The sequence below is a fragment of the Telopea speciosissima genome, chromosome 11 (assembly GCF_018873765.1).
Source record: "Telopea speciosissima isolate NSW1024214 ecotype Mountain lineage chromosome 11, Tspe_v1, whole genome shotgun sequence".
Lineage (NCBI taxonomy): Eukaryota > Viridiplantae > Streptophyta > Magnoliopsida > Proteales > Proteaceae > Telopea > Telopea speciosissima.
The window spans coordinates 55,057,172-55,080,485 of NC_057926.1; the positions used below are offsets into that span (position 1 = coordinate 55,057,172).

The following is a 23,314-nucleotide window of genomic DNA, read 5'->3' on the forward strand; positions in this document are numbered from 1 at the left end:
GAAAATTAGGACCCAAGATCCAATCAATTTTTCCCTAAAAGTAGCTAGCCTATTCTGAAATATCCATGGGCTGGGCTAGGCTGACCTCTACCCAACCTAATGGCTCAGCCAGGCCCAGTCCAAGCTTGCACCATAAACTATGCATTTTGAGAAATAAAGCTGAAAGTTTTCCTTCACCCGCGGGGAGGAAGAATGGGAGAATCCCTCACCACAGCTGGTGATGTAGCCATCACAAAATCCGACCCCTAATTGTTTAGGATCGAAACTACCCCTCCCTTGGGCATCCCATAATACTGATGCCCATGGTGAAGGGAAATTTGGTCCATAGATTATAATAATAAATTGGAAAGAAAAGGTTGCCAGGCTTGGTAAGGCTTGTGCTAAGACACAGGATGGGAGAAATGACCATCTCACCCCTGTGAAATAAAAAAATTCCCACCCTTATATGATGCCCCATGCATTATTGTGCAAGGCCACGCAGCCTGGCAAACCTGGATTGAGGCCCATATTGTTCAGCCAAATTGGGCCACAAGTTAGGCCCTTGTTAGACTAGGATGAGCCGGGCTTGTGTCTGTGCAACTTTGTGCCAGACCTATTGGGGATGGGAGTACCGCTCCCTCACCTCCTATTTTGCCACTCTTGACATTCACCATTGTATTTCATGCCCCCCATACCCATGAGCAACATGGCACAGTTGAAAGGCAAAATCGTCACATTGCTGAAACTGGCCGGGTTCACTATTTTGGCCCAAAGCTCTATCCCACAGGTTTATTGGGATTATGCCTTTGAAACAGCAGTTTATTTGATAAATCGGATGCCCTCTCCTATCATTGGGAATCTTTCCCCTTACCAACTTCTCACCAATCATATACCTGATTATAATTTTCTTAAAATTTTTGGGTGTCTAAGATTTCCCTTTCTCAGACATGAAAAGACATGGAATGATTTTTTTGATTTCCATAGGTGTTGGATTGCGTGCCCAAGCACTGTAGACCGTTGAATGTGCGCTACACATCATGTAGCGCTACATAGGAGCCAACGCTTTTATTAAAACTTAGTTTTGCGACGTGGTGAAGCCGTCTTGGCCTGCAATTTCACAACTTAAAGCATGGGAAAAGAGAGGGAGAATGATTTGTGATCAAAGCTATTATTGCCATGGTCCAAACTCGACAGTTTGCATTATTCTCTCATTAAAGAATTCCTAATTTCATCCTTTATTTATCAATAATATATCAGAAATATCTATAGACTATAATATTTGATTATAGAACGTGGGATCCATTTCGTCTACAATAGTTAATTTCCTATATAGCTTATTAGTAACTCAAGTTGGGCTTCCTTTTTTCCTCTTCAAAGAATCAGCTTCAATGGTCGTATCATCTCATTATCTTCATGGTCCAAAATCTGCACAAATGAAAAACAAAAGAATATATACACATTCAGTCAGAGATAACCAAGAGATGGAGTGGGTGGTTCATGGTCCAACGGTATATAATTAAGGTTACTCCATTGTGATCAAATGGTCACGTTTCGAGTTTGAAAACAGTCTCTCTGTAAAAGCAGGGGTACGTAAGACTCGTAAGTGACGATTTTAATATATATATATATATATATATATACACGTAACCAATTCAAGAGTATGAAGAATAGAGAAGCTTACATGACAATGGTAGATATATCCAGGGTCAGCAGTGACATCGAAGGGATACGTTGTATTGGTCTCCACCATATTAAACTTGACAACCACAGTAGTTTGATATCCAGGCACTATCTTCACTATATTCTTCCATGTCTTCTCATAGTTGGGGATTGTTAACAATTGCCCAATCGCATAGTCTGTCACGTTGCATGCAATTGCATCGTTCTTTGCTGTCATACAATCGGAGAATGTAGTGAGATTTACCAGCTCTTGAACCTTGATTGCCTGGAAGGTGGCCAAGTGTATGTGGAGAGGATGATTATCTGGGGTTAGGTTGATCACCTCCCACACCTCGGTGGTACCGGATCTCGCAGTTTCCGTCACCGGATCCGACAAGTTTTTCCCATCAATATAGAGATGAGTTGGGTTTCCGGTAGCACTGTCATACTCATACAACACAATGTACCTCGTCTGCACTGCACCTTCAATTGTTGCTACTGGATAATTCACTAGGATTTTTGGGATTTTCGAATTATCGGGGCGGGTCGGATTACCCGATGTAATAATGAACTTCATGACGTTTCCGCTCAGCTGGTCTACCGGGCTGCCTGTCGGGTACGGGTAAGGTGCAGTATTGGTTAAGATAGACTCATTGGTTTGAGAAGGTGAGAAGTCAATTACAACATTGGCAATCTCAGCGGGGGCTAAGACTATACTCTGAGTCTGGACTGGGGAGTTGAGGTATGATGAATCAGATCCTATTTGGACGAATGGGAGGCCATTGGATAAGGAGAAGTTAAAGTATCTTGCATTGGAGGCATTGATGATCCTAAAACGGTACTTCCTTCGTTGGACCCTAAGATATGGCCAAGCTTTACCATTAACTATAATGACTTCACCAAAATATTCTGGTTGCCACTGTGGGTGAATGGAGGGGTTATCACCAGTTGAGTTAATGTAAATGGACCCATTCTTATAGAAGCTTCGATCGACGATCATTAAGTGCCGATCAAACTTTGATCTAGATGGGAGGTTCAAAGGGTTTTCTACCGTTGGATCACGAATGACATAAGGCCCAATCAATCCTGCTAGGAGGTTGACACGTGTTAACCCAAGTGCATGATCATGGTACCATAGGTCACCGGCTGCTTGGACGTTCGGGTATGTGTAGGTTTTTTGGGTCCAAGAGGATCCGGTTTCTTGGAAACTGGAGGTGAACCAGGCGAGTGGGTGACCGTCTTCTTGTGGTGGGTGGACGCCACCATGGAGATGGACAACCGTTGGAACTCCACCATTCTTAGGGATGGCAGTGGTGATGGTTGGGTCCCATGGGAAGATGTGGTTTTGAGGAAGGTGATTCTCCCATGTCACTGATGTTGGCACCTCTTTCAAGGCCTCGATCACTGGTCCAGGTATGGTTGCCTTTTCTGCCGATGTACCATATGCGAAGACTGTTGTTTGAGGTAAATCTCGGTGGAATTTCTGCATGAGCATGAGCATGAGCATAAAAAAATACTATTAATGCGTGATTGATCAATTTTTACATCAAATACAAGGCTCCTTTGTAAAGATGGTATAGATTTCCTGTCTCGCTTGTCCTTAAAATCTAGTTATTAAACAAGTATCCATAAGTCTTTATATCGGACTACTCACATTCAATTTGAGATTATTACTTCCATCTACCTCGTAGAACCCCAACACTGAATATCCAAGAATCTGATATCTTCGAGGTAGGATCTAATTAATTTTATGTGGTCCAAGAAGATTATTTCGTTTGAAATCTTTATCATCCAAAACACCATAACCTACATGTGAGAGATCAGGATTGTCTATCGCGCGGGCTGCTCCAAACACCGGGCTATGTAGACACATGGCTGCGTGTAATGACCGCCTTACCCCGACCCACGGCCGTGTGTCTACGTTGCACAGGCCGTTAGGACCGCGCACCGTAGAGGATCTGGATTGCTTGTGAGAGGCAACCACATGCCCCATTTTTACCATTTAAAATGGGAGGAGGGGGTATTTATGAAAACAAAAAAGACATGTAGTTATATGAATGTTGGGTGGTTTGTGTAGGGATTAGAAGAGCAAGAATTTATATACCCATGTCTTTTCGAACATGCCAATGGTGAGATTTCCAGGTGTTGGTGAGCCGTTTTGCATTGAATAACCATAGAGCTTTGGAATTTGCGGGAGCTCATCAACATACATTTGCAGAGAAGCAGAAACTTGCTGAAGGGTTGCACCAGTCACCGGAGTTGGCGCAGCAGTTGACGGAACTGGGGTGGCCGCTCCACCATAAATCAGCACGATTGACAATACAAAGATTGGTAATAATCTGAGAACCCACATTCTTGTAGTGTTGATTTGTCTGTAAACAGAAACCAAAGAAAAACTAGTCAGTTTAGAGAATGGAAATCATTGAATTGGGTTACGCACTTCTGTGAGAGAGAAGGTGGTAGTGTAATATAGTATAAACCAACCTTGTTTCGAATCAAACTAACCTTTTGGAATGAAAATTATCCAGAGAAAGAATGGATGAGACAAGGCGTGTGGTGAGCACAAGAATGATGATGTATTGGCGTACTGTTCAGCCTATATATACTACTCAAGGGCCCATAGGTCAACTAAAAAACAAGGTTTAATTAAAATTTTAATTTTGGTAGAAAAAGATTGTTTTATTTAATCATCGTGTAAAATACATGGAATGAGTATTCACAAACTCCGCAATCCATGGAATGGAAATGAACCATATTGTCGTACACGTTACCAACAAAGACCTCCATGTCAGGGAATCAACAAATCTATTTTCCTTCCTTAGAACATCTTAAGAAACAAATACAAGAAGATAATTGATAATTTCACATACGGGGACCACATATGCATGTTTACTTGACCACATGCAAAGTATCCTAGCTAGCTATTTCAAACCCAAAGCCGTGTGGGGGCGATTTTAGTTGAATCCGTCAAACAACCGCTTTTGTAGTTAAGATCTTTTTCATATGCTTATATGTATACTTTCCACTTACTATGACAATTCTATTATTATATAGAAGGGCGTTTATGGAAGACATTGGAAGTGGATTTTCTAAACTTATAGATTAAAGTGTGGTACACTAAGAAAGCAATTGAATGCATCTCCATCAGCTGCTTTACTTTTATATATAGTATATGTAGAAAACCTAGGACCTGTAACCAGTAACTTGAGAGAAGAGAAAAAAGAGAGAATGAGAGAATAATAACTTGTTGTCTTTATTGATAGGAAAGCCCCTCTATTTATAATAGAGGGGAAATTACAAATAGAAAGGGGAACTCCTAATCAGATTAGGAATGCCTAATCATGATAGGATTCCAAGTTACAATAGGAAAAGAACTAGAACTAACAATTCAAACTGAAACTAAGACTAACAACTCACAGTAGAATTAGGACTTGACATAATTAGAAACTAGGACTCCAACTAGGACTAGGAAAATAGGAGATACACATATCAACCAAATCACTGTTCACGTGAACAGTGTCATGTGAATAGTACTTCTCAACACTCCCCCTCAAGTTGGATTATACAAATAAGTAAAGAAAGAAGATTCAGCTTGAACTAAAGAAACAAAAAACTCCTAATAATGCTAACACTCCCCCTCAAGTTGGCGCATACAAGGTACTAATGCCCAACTTGAACAAAATGAAAAAAACTAAGTTGTAGTAGAATCCAGCTTGACATATGAATGCAGCTCCCAAATAAACCTTCAAGAACTTGAAAAAATAGATCTTCAAAACTTGGACAGACATGATCAGCAAACCGGGACGGGAATGTCTTCCAAAAAAGGCAGCTTTCAACGATCTTCAATAGCTATCCAGTGATGAATCTTATATTGTCATAGTGACTTAGAATCTTGAAGTGAAATAACTAGAGCAGCAAGTAGCGAAAACAAACTGAATCAGGCAGCGGAAAAAAATTGTATCAACCCAATCGAAAGTCCTCAAATAGGCAACAACCAAATATCTTCAATATTTCAATACTTCAATCTCCCCCTTACGGCAGACTCAACCCAATAACGAAGTAGATACCCATTGGCAATGGTGAAAACTCCGATCGTTTATGCTTTGCACCAAGTGTTCCTGTAAGTTCTGCTTCTACAATGTTTGCAGGTGTACTGTACATAATCCCCCCACTCACGTGTAGTACACTTGGGCATAACAGAGATAATGTAAAAGATAGGGCAAAAACATAATATTCCAGAATTTTCTAAAAGTTCTATGGGTAATTAAAAAGGAAGGAATGGCAAAATTGTAATTTACCAGAAGTTTCCAAAGATGTTATGGGTAAATACCAAAGGTATGGGATATGAAGGGAATTAGAATTATTGAAAGAGAACAGTGTAGGAAAAAAAAAAAAGGATGGCATGGCTGTAATTCGGTGGAAATCCATTTTTAAATACAATCCAAGCCAAAGGGTAAACTGGTAATAAACCAGAATTTTCAAGGGTCAATTGGGTAGTCAAATAGGGGAATGTATGGCAGTTCCAGAATTTTGCAAGGGCCTTTTTGGAAAACAAAAAGCAATGGGATGCAATAAGTAAAATAATGGCTATGGAGAGTGGCAATCTGGTAAATAACCAGAATTTTCAAGGGGTTATTGGAAAATAATGAAGCAAGGGGACATGAAGGGAATTAACATTTATTGGTTGGGGAATGGCAGAATTGCAATTAAATTGAAATCTAATTATAAACCCAACTAGGCAAAAGGGTAAACTGGGAATGAAAAGTAAAATAAGGACAAGGGAGGAGCAAACTCTTAATGGCAAGATGTAAATAATCATAAGAAGGATGGGTACTAATAAAGGTATGGTAGTAGGCTAGTAGGCTAGTAGCATTAAATACCTAATAAGTTAAAACTTAAAAGGAAAAGGAAAAGGAAACGTGATATGGGTAATAAAATAAAGAAAAAAAGAATGATAAAAAGGAAGGCTGATTTGAAAAGTAGTGAGGAAGACTTGTGAGTCACGCAACCTCAATACCATCATCTTCAACCACGATTCTTAGCAGTAAGGAGTTGAGAATAGTAGAGGGTAAAAAGATGACTCCATCAGTTCCTTCCTTGAAACGCAACCAGAGGGTGCAAACAGTGGCAGTTGAGAAAGGAATTTTTGAGGCACAAACCAGAGAAAGGCAGTGGCAAAGTGCAAGGATGAAACGGAGATTACAGCATTCGACACCATGAAATTCAGGGGAAAAGCCAGGCAGCGGTAACTAAAATAGCAGTCAAGATGGTTCCATGTACGAAAACAGCAATAAAATCAGCAATATGGTGGAACTGCATATCTTCGTCTTCAATCAAATAGTTGCAGCACATCATAGAAACCCAATCTCACGATAGATCTGCAACTCCATTGACCAAACCTTTGAATCAAGGAGGAACATCTTCACAAACCAGTAACAGGGTAATCGATTCAGCAAACCCTAGTAGCAACTCGATACCAACAAGTTGCTACTGAATAATCAACATCAGCAGCAAATCGATTCAACCATCGAAGAGAACCTATTGACAGTCACGCTACCAGCAGGAAACCCCTATACCCCCATTGACCTAAGAGAAAAGGGGAAACAGAGAGGCGGAAACCAAAGGACCCCATTGCTGAAGGTTGTCTTCAAACTTCAAACCAGCAGCCAACGGATCTGGTTCAGATATGGTAGATCGAGATGGATCGAGATGCAGCAGGTCTGCAAGTAACCTGGAATTTCAGCAAAGAAGGCCGTAGGTAGAACAGATCTTCAAAAAATAAGAGAAAGCCTTGTCGAGTCAAATAAATCTTCGGCAGTAGAACAGACACTGCTGCCAGAAAACCTCCGAACCTTAGGGCAGCAGCAGAAAATTGTTACAGCCAAGGATCCTCTTCAACCTTGCAATTCCAGCATACAATGACTGCGGAAAATTTAAAAAAATCGATAAAGAATAAATGAGCAGGAAACCCTAGTTCTTCTTTTCTTTCTATGAACTAGGGTTTCTCCATAAATTGGAGAACTTTGAAACGACTCTCAAAACTGCAAACAAGAAGAGAATCAATCACTGGTTACAACAGCTCTGATACCATGTAGAAAACCTAGGACCTGTAACCAGTAACTTGAGAGAAGAGAAAAAAGAGAGAATGAGAGAATAATAACTTGTTGTCTTTATTGATAGGAAAGCCCCTCTATTTATAATAGAGGGGAAATTACAAATAGAAAGTGGAACTCCTAATCAGATTAGGAATGCCTAATCATGATAGGATTCCAAGTTACAATAGGAAAAGAACTAGAACTAACAATTCAAACTGAAACTAAGACTAACAACTCACAGTAGAATTAGGACTTGACATAATTAGAAACTAGGACTCCAACTAGGACTAGGAAAATAGGAGATACACATATCAACCAAATCACTGTTCACGTGAACAGTGTCACGTGAACAGTACTTCTCAACAGTATAATTAGGAATAGTAGAAAAGAATTCCTGTATCCTCCAAATTTTAGGATAAAGGCTTCGGTGAGTTGAGTTTGTTTTATTCTCTAGGCATGAGATTCTGATTATAGTTCTTGAATTTAGTGAACTTAACAGTTTCTAATTTGTACCTTTATGGTTCAGTGCTTAATGAATATAAAAGTTCCTGACTTCTTCACTCCAAAAGAGTTTTATGAACTCTCAAGAAAGGGGGGAAAGGAAAAGGACTTGTTGTCAGATAGTCATTGTTGAGATCCGTGGGATTAGAATATTGTCGCTTTACATTAGGGTTTTATCTTATTTTTGTCTTTTACCTTGTTACCCCTTTAGGGTTGTAACTCTATTATAAATAAAAAGGATGTTGAAATAGGCTACTTATCACTTACCTGATTGGGGTAAGCAGTCCTAATTCTATTAGGACTGTCCCCTACCCGATTGGGGAAGTACTCCTATTCATATTAGGATTTTCCCTCTTTATTCCCTCTTTTATTTTTCTCTTTTTTTATTGTTTTTCTCCCTCAGCCGAGGCCTAGTTTGGTATTCCTAGTTGTACTAGGAATCCCTAATAGGATTAGGATTGAGGTAGATTCCTATTTGTACTTGGATTCTTTATTATTCAGCTTAATATAAATACGGGGCCTGTGTGATCGATTATGATCACTCAAGCATTATATTTCGTGGCTTCTAACATGGTATCAGAGCCACCTCTGATCTGATCTGAAGAGCAGCTCCTCCCCTCAAATTTTCTGGTTCTTCTTCTTCTCCAACTCTCTCGGCTACAGGTCTTCTTCTTCTCCACCACTCTCGGACTCTCTCTCTCATTCAGGGCAGCACTTTTGAGGTGATCCAATGAAAGTTTAGCTGCTGCCCTCAATGCCACCTCATTGAAGATTATATAAACTTGGGTGTGATCTGAATCTGCCGCAGGTTTCCTCCAAGCCTTGGAGATCGAGCTACTACCTTTTTCAAGCTGGATTTCTGTATTTTTCTTGGAGATTGGTTCTTGCACTTGTTGATCTACACCTACATACTTTCAGATTGCAGTTTTTTGAATCCAAACTAAATCAGATTCAGACCTGCAACTTTTTTAAGCTATTCCTAATTTTTTTTTCAAATTTAGGGTTTCTTATTCCCTCATCAGAAGTTACTGGTTTTTTTACATCATTGCTGCCCAAGTTTTATACACCATGGGAGATTCAGATGTTACCACAGCCAACTCTGAAGGGGATTCTCAGTCCCGGACAGAATTCCTCCCTTATGCTGCCGCCATTAAACTAGATGGCATCAATTATCTCATATGGGCCAGATCTCTCTCCTTGATCGTGGCTGGTAGAAACCTCACTGACACCCATCGGCACCACCAAACAACCCATCGAGGAAGGTGCTGCCCGTACTAAATGGGCTGCCAACGATGCTATGGTCATGTCCTTTGTTTTGAATTCTATGCACATCGACCTCTCTAGCCAGAGCTCCTCCTCGACATCGCTACTCGATATGGACTGTTGTCAAGGGAACCTATGGCCGATCGTGAAGTGGTGCACAGTTTATGAGATCGGAAGACCCTTCGTAACACTACTCGAAGGAGTTATCATTCACTAAGTACTATGCTGCCCTCAAATGCTTATGGCAGCAACTGGATCATTATGCTCGATTTCAGCCTACTACTATTGTCGACATTACTGCCTATCACTCCTATGAGGACCAGTTTCGGGTGTATGATTTTTTGGCTGGCCTTAATGATGATTATGATCCTATTCGGGTGCAGGTCCTTGGTAGGGTTCCTTTCCCCTCTTTAAAGGAAACTTTTTCATATGTTCACAGTGAAGAGACTCGACAGGCTGCTATGATGGTTGCTCCTAAAGTTGAGAGATCAGCCTTACAGGCTTCTGACTCCACCTCAACTCCTTCTTCTGAGAGTATTGCTACCGCTGCTACAGCCAAAGAGCCTGTGAAGTGTGATCATTGCCACAAACCGTATCACACTAAGGCACAGTGTTGGAAACTACATGGGAAGCCTGCTGATTTTGAGGCCAAACGGGGTCGTGCTAAGCCTAAAAACAAAGCCAATCATACTAAAAGTGTAGCTCCAGGCCCCACTACTGATATTGGTTTCTCCCAGAAAGAACTCCAAGCTCTCCGGCGTCTATTACACACTTCCGCTGCCTCTACTACATCTGCTGCCAATACAAGTTCCTTCTTTACCCGTACAGGTATTTCCTTTGCTGGTCATTGCGCATCGGTTGTCTCCACTCCATGGATTATAGACTCCGGTGCCACTGATCATATGACAGGTTCTTCTAACCTCTTCCATTCATATTTTCCTGCTTCTGGGAAAGATAAGGTTAAAATTGCTGATGGGTCCCTCTCCTCTATCTCAGGGAAAGGATCCATCAGATGTTCCCCTTCCCTTACTTTGTCTTCTATGCTGCATATTCCCAAGTTTACCACTAACCTTCTTCATTGTGTTTTTCAGGAACTGGACTCGGGGAAGACGATTGGATCGGGTAAAGTGCATGGCGGATTGTACCTACTTGATGGCGACTCTACTCCTACCCAGGCATTACCTTCTAGGCTTTATCACCCGACATCTTTTTCTTCTGAATTACATAAATGGCACTCTAGACTAGGTCATCCACCTCTAGGAACCTTATCCACTTTATCTCCTGCATTAGTTAAAGAATGTAATAAGGAAGATTTTTTTTGTGAGCCTTGTGTCTTGGCCAAACAGACACGTTCAAATTATCCCATTTCTCATAATAGGTCTTCTTCCTTATTTCATGTTGTTCATACTGATGTGTAGGGTCCTAGTAGAAAAGTTTCACTTTCGGGTCATCGGTGGTATGTCACATTTATTGATTGTTTTTCTAGATTTACTTGGGTCTACCTCATGCACACAAAAAGTGAGGTCTTTTCATGTTTTCAACATTTTCACCAGATGGTAAAAACCAGTTCAGTGCCACTCTTCGCATTTTGCGGAGTAACAATGGGACAGAGTACATGGACGGTCAGTTCCAAAATTACCTTGCTGCCCATGGGATCCTCCACCAGACCAGCTATGTTGACACTCCAGCCCAAAATTGTGTGGCTGAGAGGAAAAATCACCACCTCTGGGAGGTCGCTAGAGCACTTATGTTTGCTCGCAATGTGCCTTCCTTTTATTGGGGGGATGCTGTCCTTACTGCAGCCTATTTAATTAATAGGCTGCCTAATCGGGTTCCTCAATCCTGACCCCCCATTGAGCTCCTACTTGGCTCTTCATCCTTTGGTGTCCCCCCTAGGGTGTTTGGATGCGTCTGTTATGCCAGGGATACACAGTCCCCTGGTAAACTTGAACCACGTAGTCTCCGCTGCATTTTCTTAGGTTACTCTGCTACTCAAAAGGGGTACAAATGTTATTACCCTCCATCCCGCAGGACCTTCGTCAGCATGAATGTCGTCTTTCATGAGAATGTATCCTATTATGTGTCCCCTCCTCTTCAGGGGGAGAGTGTTAGTGAAGATGTGCTGACTATAGACTCTCCACCTCCACTTCAGTCTGTTTACAATGAGCCTGATCGGCCTGCTCCTAGTTCTTTCTCCCCTAGTCCTCCCTCTGAGTCAGGGGGAGAGGTCCCTATACAGGGGGAGACCATCCCTATTCAGGGGGAGCAATCTACCCTAGTCTAGACTCTTGTCTAGAGAACTACCCTTATCCAGACTCCTGTCCAGAGAACTATTAGTGAATTTCAGAGGAGGATTGATGACAGTGGTGTACAGACCTATGCAAGGAAGCATAAGCAGGTTCAATCAACTGTTGCTCCAGTACCCATCCAATTGCCGAACCTGGATCCAGAACCTGCCTCTCCACCTGGTAATGTTCCTTCTCTTGATTTACCTATTGCTCTTCGCAAAGGTGTCAGGGCTTGCACTCGACATCCCATATCCCATGTTGTATCTTATGACTCCCTTTCTCCATCCTTTCGTGCTTTTGTTTCTTTTGTTTCTTTTGTTTGTATTCCTAACCATTGGCAGGAAGCTCTATCAGATGGAAAGTGGAAGGCAGCAATGAAGGAAGAAATGGAGGCCTTGAAGAAAAATAACACGTGGGAGCTTGTGGTTCTTCCACCTGGGAAGAGAACAGTTGGATGTAAGTGGGTGTTTGTAGTGAAACAGAAGATGGATGGCACTATGGATAGGTATAAGGCACGACTAGTGGCCAAGGGGTTTACTCAGACATACGGCATTGATTATCAGGAAACCTTTGCACCTGTTGCAAAGCTGAATACTGTTCGTGTGTTGTTATCTTTTGCAGTCAACCTTGGATGGGATTTACAACAGCTGGATGTAAAAAATGCTTTCCTGAATGGGGAATTGGATGAGAAGGTGTACATGGATATTCCACCGGGTTTTTCTTGTGAAAAAAACCAAGGTAAAGTGTGCAAATTGAAGCGTGCACTATATGGGCTGAAGCAATCACCTCGAGCATGCTTTGGCCGGTTCCACTAGGCAATGATTTCTGTGGGCTATAAGCAGAGTAATGCTGATCACACACTCTTTCTAAAGCAGGTTGATGAAAAACTCACTGTTCTTATAGTCTATGTGGATGACATAGTGGATACTGGCAATGATGGTGATGAGATCAGACGGTTGAAGACCTTCCGTGGACAAGAATTTGAGATTAAAGATCTAGGGAAAAATACGATACTTTCTCGGGATTGAGGTTGCCAGATCTTCTAAGGGCATCTTTCTCTCCCAAAGAAAGTATATCCTAGACTTATTGGCTAAAACCGGGTTGTTAGGCTGTCACCCTTCAGATACTCCTATGGATCCTACTGTTCGTCTTAAAGAAAAAGAGGGTGAGCCTGTTGATAAAGGCCGGTACCAAAGGCTTGTAGGGAAGCTGATTTATCTCTCACATACTCGTCCTGACATTGCTGTCGTTGTGAGTACTGTGAGTCAGTTTATGCATGATCCCTACTCTTCTCATATGGGGGGCTGTTCTTCGTATTCTGCACTATCTGAAGTCAGCTCCTGGAAAAGGAATTCTTCTGTCTGCACATGGTCACCTACGGATTGAGGCATACATTGATGCCGATTGGGCTGGTTCTGCAGATCGTAAGTCTATTGCTCCTTTGTAGGTGGAAATCTTGTCACTTGGCGTAGCAAAAAGCAAAATGTAATTGCTCGTTCTAGTGCTGAAGCTGAGTTTCGAGCTATGGCACAAGGTATTTGTGAGTTACTCTAGCTTAAAGGTTTGCTACAAGATCTTGGTGTTCCTATTCGTCTTCCTATGATGTTGTACTGTGACAACAAGGCTACAATCAGCATAGCACACAACCCAGTACAGCATGATCGTACCAAGCATGTTGAGGTGGATAGGCATTTCATCAAAAAGAAGTTAGAAGATGGGCTGATTTGTATTCCCTTTGTGACATCTGCTGATCAACTTGCTGATATCTTCACCAAGGGATTATCTGGAAAATTGTTTCATCCTAATCTAGTCAAGTTGGGCATGATCGACATCTTTGCTCTAACTTAAGGGGGAGTGTTGAAATAGGCTACTTATCACTTACCCGATTGGGGTAAGCAGTCCTAATTCTATTAGGATTGTCCCCTACCCGATTGGGGAAGTACTCCTAGTCATATTAGGATTTTCCCTCTTTATTCCCTCTTTTATTTTTCTCTTTTTTTATTGTTTTTCTCCCTCAGCCGAGTCCTAGTTTGGTATTCCTAGTTGTACTAGGAATCCCTAATAGGATTAGGACTGAGGTAGATTCCTATTTGTACTTGGATTCTTTATTATTCAGCTTAATATAAATACAGGGCCTGTGTGATCGATTATGATCACTCAAGCATTATGTTTTGTGGGTTCTAACAAAGGACCTCTGTCATTAATGACAAGTCACATCATTCCCAAACCTCTGATTCTGAACTGTCATTTATGCATAGGATTATTCAGCAGTGGATGATAACCATTCTCTCTGTCTTTCTTCCCAGCAAGTGTCCATTTGTTTTGAAAATTATCTTCATTTACTATTCTGTCTATCAGACCAGTAGTCATCCTAGTACCACCACCCCCCCCTCCCCACCAAAAAAAAAAAAAGAGATCAGTAATCATCCAGGAGTTGTTAAAAATTATCTTGACATGCATATGTGGAACTAGGGCTGCAACAGGGTTGGGTTGGGCCGGGCTTTATAAAACCCTAACCCAACCCTGAGTCCCCTTAGCTGGGCCCAGGCCCGACCCGACCCTAACTCAGGGCCTGAAAAATCCAACCCTGACCCGCCCTCAGGGTTGGGCCGGGCTGACCCTGATCATGGGGAGAGGGAAGGAAATGCATGGACTGGACTGAGCCGGGGAGAAAATTATCAATTTTACGTAAAATAGCACTATAATAAAATGTATTGTATCACTTATTATCTTTATGTATAATATATTATATAACAAAATGTGGGTGAAGTTTAAAGTTATATATATATATATATATATATATATATATATATATATATATATATACATTTATTATATATATATTATATCAATATATCTTTTATAGTATAACTTAACAGGGTCGGGTCGGATCGGGTCAGGCCGGGCCGACCCGGGCTCAACCCTAGCCCAACCCGACCCTGACTTAGGGCCAGACATTTCCAGCCCTGACCCACCCTTAGGGCCAAATATCTCATCCCAGACCCTGTTCGGGCTTAAGGCGGACAAGCCGGGCCAGGGTGGGTTCGGGCCGACATGACCAAACTTGCACCCCTATGTGGAATGCTTAATAATGACTAAGTAGTTTCTTTTCATCTTGTAGACTGGACATTTTATATTTGTTACTTACAATTAGATTACACTGGAAATAGCCTCTTTGCGAAAGCAGGGGTAAGACTGCGTACATTATGACCCTCCCCAGACCCTGCAGTGACGGGAGCCTCGTGCACTGGGTACACCCTTTTACTTACAATTACATTACATTCAATTCTTCAGAAAATTGAAATGTCTTTACATAATCGTATTGAATGAGTTTCTCACATTTAAGGGTTATATCAAGCATTCTGAGGTGATATAGAGGATGATGAGGTGGTGAAAATTGATGAGAGGGAGATTCCGCAAAGTGATGATTTTAGGTTTCTAGGCTCAATCATAATAAAGGTGGTATAGAGGAGATGTTTCACAATGCATTAAAATAGGATGGATGAATTGGAGAGGTGTGTCTGGAGTGTTGTGTGAAACACCAGCTATGATGTATGGTACGGAATGTTGGGCAGTTAAGAAGCATCATTAGATAAACTCAGTGTAGCGGAGATGAGGATGTTGAGATGGATGAGTGGCAAACTAGTAAAGATAAAGTAAGGAATGATCATATTAGAGCTGATTTGGGAGTAGCTCTGATACATGACAAACTACAAGAAAGTCATTTGAGTGGCATGGCCATGTTCAACAGAGGCCTTTGGATGCTCCAGTGCGAGAGAGATGCAAGATACGCTAAAGATATGTATGGAAATGGTTAAGAAACATATGGAAACTCTTAGGATATATGCAAAATACAATTTTGAAGCATAGAATACTATAAATAACTAAATAAGTAATATATAAAATATATCATGTATAAAAAGGAGAACAAAGTACGATGATACAAGTGCATTCAATGATTATATATAAAGGATGAGGTTTCTTACATGTACTAATACCAAATTTTGTTAGGTATCGTATCGGTTCCTTAAAGATATGATATGCATCGGTGGGTACAATAGGATACTTAAAAACCTTGGTAAAAAGACAATGATATGCCCATTATATACTAAAAATCCTCCAAAGTATTATTGGTATCTAAACAAAAAAGTTCTCCTTTTATTTGAAGTTGGTAAACTTTTCCAAAGGGGAAGGTGGTGGCGCAACAGTCTTGTTCCTCGAGCTGGCATAATGAGTTCGGTTTTTATCCGTTGATTTAGGGTCCTGTCAGTCATGATTGCAGATGATCTTCGTGAAGTTGCTGAAAACTAGATAAAGTGTAAACAAGTGGTCATTGCTTTTAAAGAACTGGTTTTAATTCCAACAGCCAGTATTCTTTTTAGTGCTAAGTATCAACAGGAAGTATTGATTGGGAAAGAAGATGCATATTCTTTCACTTTACAGATTGATATGTCTTGTCAGCAATAATTGAGCATTTTCCTCCCCTTTCTTCTTTACTGTGGGGAAAGGTGATTCAAGGGCCTCCAATAGTTTTATTTCTCTTCGTGATATGCCTCTGTATCGTCTTCTTTATTTGTCTTGCATTTTGCATTATGTGACTAGTAGGCGAGCCTTGGTGCAACGGTTAAGTTGCACTATTGCAATCTGTTGATTGTGGGTCAAAAACTTGGAGACAACCTCTCCTGCGAAGCCAGGGAGTAAAGTTTTTTTTTTTTTTCATTATGTGACAGAGCTCTTAACTCCATTCAATCAGCAAATCCCCTCAAGTATGTGAAAGACCGAGCATGCCATTGTCAAACGAATCTGACATGTATATTGTTGGAAATTGAAACAGGAAAACTCCCCTTTTAGTTCAATATTCTTCTTGCATTCAAAGCCCCAGGGGATCAGTTAAATGATTATTAATGGCATGCATTAATAGGTATGTGTAAACATGATCTAGGATATTGGAGACACAAACCATGCTGATTTGTTCCATTAATCCACTTACAGAGCTGCCTGTAAGATTCCAGGACCTAGTTTACAGAGTAACAGAGGGGTCAGCCGTTCAGGTGCTGAGGATGAAATGTTTTGCCAAAAAAAAAACCGTGTGAAGAAGCATGTCCTATAGATCTTCTACAAAGCAAATAATGACCATAGGATTTGAAACCTTTTCTTTGGACACTTCTCCTATTCCTGGCTGCAGGTTACAACACTTGCACAAGACCTATGGTCAGTAAAATGCTACAAATAATGGATTAGAACTAAAGCTGTTGTTCCAGCTAGCCATTGTGCCACACACTTGTGTCTTTCTAAATTTATCAGTGCTTGAGGAGGAAATTCCTGATAGCTATGTTGACGCTGAAATAAGAGAAATGTGCTAAAGTAGGCCATTTGACTGCTACACTGACAAACAACCCCTACAACATGAATCTGGCCTGTTCATCACACAAGTTGCTCCAGGCTATATGCCAGCCCAACTCATGAGGATTAAAGAATAATAGATAGGAAACTTAAAAAATATATTTTATATTCAGCCATATTGGTGTTGGTATAGTTTCGTGGACTAAATCAGTTCCGAGTTCCAAAAAGAATCTTGAGAGAGAGAGAGAGAGAGAGAGAGATTTCTAGTTCTGGTTATATATCAGATGAAACTGAATTTCTTCTTGGAAATCTTAGTTCACGTGATGTACTAGAATAATTCCAGATTTGAATATTAGGTCCGATATTCCTCAAAGAACTGCTAACAATCTAGGATCGAGGTTGGTAGGAGAACTTCAGATATATCACAGTGGAGGAAGATCGGACCTAATATTCAAATCTGGAATTATTCTAATAGGTCACATAAGCTCAGATTTGCAAGAAGAAATTCAGTTTCAGCTGATATATAACCAGAACTAAAAATTGATATATGAAGAGAGAAGAGAATTGGAAGAAATCAACAAAGAAGAAGAATGAAGAAAGATCAAACCTGTTAAAAGTATATAAAAAGAAGAAATAAATCTGGTTTGGGATACCAATCTTTTTTTTTTTGGGTGGGAAGATACCTATCCCATATGCATAGCTCGACAGCTTCAAAACTCTTGAATAAAACTCAAAGTATGTCCAATTGATGGGTGTGTGTGTGTATATATATATATAAAACCTTCTAAACTGATTCATAAAAGACTCCTAACCACTCTCTTATAGTAAGCTCGCCATATGTTCTGATATAGGACTTAGTTGTTCTTTGCTCACAAAGAAAGTTTTGCATCTTGCATATTCCTTGGCTCTTTTCTTGGTGATATTGCAATACAGCTGTGGATTTTGTGTTTGCTAGTGAAAACTGTATAAACCAAAAAAAATTGATCATGTTAGTGCTTATTTGGCTATTTATTGATCTTTATGTCATTGCTCTCTCTATTCCCTAAGGAATGCATTATTCTTTCCCCCACCCCCTTCTATAGTCTGTCATTAACCATGTGGGGGATTCTGGCCATACCTGTAATGTTGGTGTAGCTTACTATGTCTTACAGAAATATTTTTGGCAGAATTTTGACCTATTTTGTATGGTTAAAGAGGGGTCCTGCAATTCTATATTGGATTTTGCTAGCCCGACTGACAAATGTCAATACCTGTACTACTGAATGAGAGAGGAAGTCTGAGGCTTTCAACCGGAGGAGAAAGATTGTCAAATCTTTCTCAGGCCGGAGTAGTCATACTACGTAAGCCTCCTCTCTTGCTATAGGGATTTATATCTGTTATTCCATAGTGGAGGTAAGGAAGAGGGAAATGAAGTGGAACGACTGAATGACCGGAGCGATCAATTGAATGTGCGTGAGAAGAAATAACCTCTTCCTCTTCCTGTGGCGTCGGCTGACCATCCTGGTTGAACAGTACACTTGGGATCCTGGAGCTGAAACTCTAATTATTTTTGGAAGGAGGGTGGGGGGGGGGGGGGATAAAAAATAAATAAAATTATCTGACATTTGAATGGACTGTGATATCACAGTCACAGTCAGATATTTTTGGTCTATCTTCTATAAGCTTCAAATACAGTATCAGGAAGTACCGCTTATGGAACCTCAATATCCACAGGCCGAAAATTGATTCAAACGTGGTTGCTAATGGAGTTGAAGGTACTAAATTCAAAGGAGTTGGTATCAATTTAGTTATTATTAGTACTTTACTCAAACGTGAGAATATAGTCTGTTATCTAATAACTAGTGTAATTATGTTAATAACATATTCCATGTTGGAGCCATGACTGTCGACCCTTCCTCTGAGAGTGTGCAGGGCTTCTCTTTGGAAAAGTTCAACAGCAGTTGTGTTGTATTTGCCGCTGAGGTGGGTAAGCAGGAAGCCAAGTGACGAAAGCTGTACTCTCTGAACCACCCATGTACACACCTATTTAGGTTGGGGCTATTTCCCTACATTCTCTCCAGAAACTTTCAGCCCCGTATGCAACTATTTTAATCATTGTTCCATTGGAGATTCAGATGATGAGAATTTCATCATGGTGCTTGAAATATTCATTTTTGGAGAACGATGGTTGCTTATAACTTCAGCTTGCTGAGTGTCGGGTTTGGATCCTACCATGGTTTAACTTGTTTTTATGGAGTTGCATTTCTTTGTGCAGGAATTCTCTATCAGAAAGTTTCAGAAGACTTTTGGACTATGTTTTCTATCCCGATGGACGTGGGTGTACCTGAGAAGCAATCTAATGCTCAAGGATCAGACTCAAAAGAGAATAAGACTGCTTATGGCCACTGCAATGGTTGGTTTTGCTGTATTTTATGCTGTCAAACATAAAACTTAGTTTCCAAATAATGAAATTGTAATTTCTTATTCCTTTCCTTAAAAGGGTTTTTTTTTATTTATTGGGGGGGGGGGGGGGAGAGAAGATGTGTGCATTAAATAATTCTGAATTGCATGATCTATGTACATCAGATTCTTATATTGGTAGTAGTTTAACATTTCGTTGTTCTTGTTCAACATTTCATTCCATCTTATATGGATTTTAATGGGAATACAGGAAAAGATAGCTAAATATGTTAAGCAGAGCATGGGTTTTGTTCACGTACGGTATTGGATCTGGTATCGGTATCTGTCACGGTCGAAACTGTTATGATATTGAAATGTATCGGATGGTATCGGCCTGAATCGGCTGAAAATTTAAAAAAAGACCCACCTTTTTGACTGATACAAACAATACTTATTGGTGTCGGTCACGGTCAATACTGAACGGATTGGTTGGTTGATCCGATACTGATACTGATACCATATCTGAGCAATCTTTATGCATCTTTATGGTTAGAGCCATAAAGTTTATACCCCTACGCTCAACTGATAAGCATATGTAAGGATAATAAACATTAGAAGGAAAAGATGTTTAAAAGATATTGGGAGAGGGTTTCCTACATATATGGATGGTGTGCAGTTTCATGTCTTAGAGTAGGGGTATTATGGGAAAACATTAAAAATAGGGGGTATATGAGATATTTTACAGGGGTGGTGCTAGAGTAATTTGAGTCAGTCTTATGTGCAATTTAGAAATTGAGTTCGTGTTGTGCAAATCTTTTACCCACAGATACTATAGCCGGCCCGGCCCCGCCCCCACGTTCTAACTGATACGCATGTAAGGATAATTAATTTTGATACAATATCCATGACTACTTTTCTGATCCCTCAACTTGACAGATACCAATTTAGACATTGTATGTAAAACATGCAAAATTAAAGAAACCAAAGTGCATCCATGGCCTTCATCTCTAAACCATCAAACCACCTCTCTCTATCGACAATCCAAACCTCTAGCTAGTGACAAGAATATATCCCATATATCTACAACTCCCTTTAATTTGCATGTTGTCCCTCATGTAGTTCCTCGTCGATTTGAAATAAAATGTAATGAATGGCACAACGTACAAGATATTAAAGATATTCAGATCTTTAGTCGATCATTTGTTTTGATCACAAGTACTGAAAGCTAGAAATAGATGCAAAAAGGATATATAAGAAAATGTGCCAATATTAATCCGAATCTACTTCTCAATTGCACAAAATTAACACAACTCAGCATCAATTGATAAAAAGGAATCAAGTTTCTTTCTAGTCGATCAATACCCCCTCCAACTCTAGAACGTACCTTTCATAAAAACAATTTAAACTTGGGATGATCGATCTAGAAAATTAACATTTCCAAATTGTGAGGATCGATTTGGTTTTGGTGGCCAAATTTTAAATATAGTTGCAGCAACTTCGATCAGCTGGAAATTAATAATGATCAAATCAGAAATTCAATCCAACCACCCGCCTACACCATTAAATCCTTAACTTAACTTTATCAAAAAAAAAAACAAAAAAAAAAGAGGATGTAGTGGAACGATAGTCGTATAGTAGGCAACGTTAACTGAAAAAGAGATGGATAGGATCCAAGTATCAGTTCAAATGGAAACCGAACTCCCATCATCCCCAATCTTCCAATTAATATACCAGCTGCTTTCTTTCAAAACTTGGGCATTAATAATTTCCTACTAATATATATTATTATTTCAGATCTAGAGTGAATTGAAGCAGATTATTATTCCAAAAATTACAGATTTTTAAGCACCCGTGGTGCCGTGCCTACAAAAGAGAGTCAGGTCAGGTGAAGTAACCAGATAGATGCCAAGATTGATTGTGGATTTTCACTAAAATCTAAATCCTATTCTCCAAAAGACTTAATTGGGAAGAGAAATAGAATTAGAATGCCAAGAATTTTACTTTTTTTTTTTTTATTTTTATCCTCTCCTACCTATTATTTACCATACCAAAAGGAGTAACAACAAATAGAATAGAATGAAGGTGCTTGCAAATTTTATTACGAAAAAGTAAACAAGAAATCATCAGGTAATTATTAGGAATAACACTAAGAACTGATGGACCTAACAAATTATACCACCCTACCCTCCCTGCTTGATTGAGCCTAACTAGCTAGAAAGGAAAAGGAAGGGATCCATCGATCTTTCAATTATATATATATATATATATATATATATACATACATATATACATATCAGCCAAGCCTTAACATGTACAATCTATATGTACTAATTTTAAAGAGAGAAGGCCGAGGAATTTTTGACCTCACCTAAACTATACGCTAAAGTTGGATCAATACTCTTCCTGTATACCTACCTACCTATTAACCTAAATACAAAAGACTGACTTAAAATCTTTACTCACAAACTTGTTAAAAAATCTTTTCAACCGAAAATATAAAAATAAAAATTGGGAGCTGGCCACCCTTCATTGGTATAACATTTCGATTTGACTTCTTTGTATTATTTTGATTTTTTTGTAGAGACAATTCATCCTCGATGTACGGCTATGGTCTATTTTGATTGGCGAACAGATAAGGTCAAATGTAAAATAAGACCCATCCCTACACCACATCAAATAATTAAGGGCACACAAGGAATTTAATCTAAATTACGGTATCAGTGTCTGCCAAAATCGACACAGACCGACGAATTGAACCATTTTCCCCTTAAATTTAGATGGACAAAAAAAAAAAAGAGAGAGAGAAGCAATTTGCTGGATCATTTTACTCTCAATAGATACTGATACCACTTATATATATTAGTATTGCATCGTCCAATTAATATATCAATATATATCGGCTGATATGTAAATACGATACCAAAACTTGATACCATACAGCATAGAAGAACATTTTTGCTTTTTTTTTTTTTTTTTGGTGTGTGTGTGGGGGGGATGTTTAACTTCCTATGTTAGAGCTGGTCAGTGTAGAAAAGGTCCACGAAATTGATTAAAGAATAAAGATATCCCAGACGGACAAAGAGGTTGTTAAACAGTTTCGGTTGGTATGTACCTACCGACGACTGACGTACAGTACACCTTCTCCTCCTCCTCCTCCTCATCATGTGATTCATGTTCTCATGGATCAAAATCCAATTGGTTCGATCGACGAGAGTCTTACAGTGAAAACCTGATCCAGGACTCCACAGTCCAGATAGCTCCGTGGCCGGCCGCCAGCATTTTATTTATTTATTTATTTTTTATTTTTATACGTACGTGCTTCGCACACAAGTTGGGAATATTCTTGTTTCTTTTTTAGTAAAGGGAGGAAGAGGAGAGGGAGGAAAGTAGGAGACACGGAAGAGAGTCAAAAGCCATCACTCGTCAATGCCTCTATCAATTTCTACTACTCCTTTTTTATTAATTAGAGGAGATTTCCTCAATATATTCCGTGACTGAATATTATTGAGTTAATATAACTACCTACCTTGTATTTTCATCTCTATCAATATAACCGACAGACACACACACACAGAGAAAGAGAAAAGAAGAAGAAGAAGAGGAAGAAAGACTTCATTTTTTGTAATCTCTCTCTTCTATCGCTTGTTTCAGGAATAAATTATTGGGGATAGGCTCTCTAGAAAGTAGAAAGGGAACTCAAAGTTTTTCCTTGTTGCTTATAAGAATCTATACCTTTCTCTGCTAAAGCCCAGATTCTTCTTCTTCCCTTCCTATTACCTCCCCTGTCTTCTATTCTCCCGCTCTACT

The 23,314-nt window shown here is 39.8% G+C and overlaps 1 protein-coding gene across 1 annotated transcript; it reads right to left on the reverse strand.

The window, feature by feature from the left end:
• Nucleotides 1–1,305: 1,305 nt before the first annotated feature.
• Nucleotides 1,306–3,959, reverse strand: LOC122646550 (multicopper oxidase LPR1 homolog 1-like). The gene is made up of 3 exons (XM_043840120.1): nucleotides 3,743–3,959; nucleotides 1,661–3,121; nucleotides 1,306–1,404 (listed from the first exon to the last, which is right to left on the reverse strand). Exons 1-3 carry the CDS (start codon nucleotides 3,848–3,850, stop codon nucleotides 1,351–1,353), a joined length of 1,623 nt encoding a protein of 540 aa, XP_043696055.1. The 5' UTR covers nucleotides 3,851–3,959; the 3' UTR covers nucleotides 1,306–1,350.
• Between the last annotated feature and the right edge of the window lie 19,355 nt (nucleotides 3,960–23,314).

Bases quoted from the DNA above. Each gene is read 5' to 3' on its own strand.
- LOC122646550 (XM_043840120.1), bottom strand. From the start codon at position 3,850: ATGTATGTTGATGAGCTCCCGCAAATTCCAAAGCTCTATGGTTATTCA. The intron at 3,122-3,742 runs GTATATAAATTC...ATGCTCATGCAG, and splicing joins GCATGTTCGAAAAGACATGG to AAATTCCACCGAGATTTACC. The intron at 1,405-1,660 runs GTAAGCTTCTCT...TCATTTGTGCAG, and splicing joins GATATATCTACCATTGTCAT to ATTTTGGACCATGAAGATAA.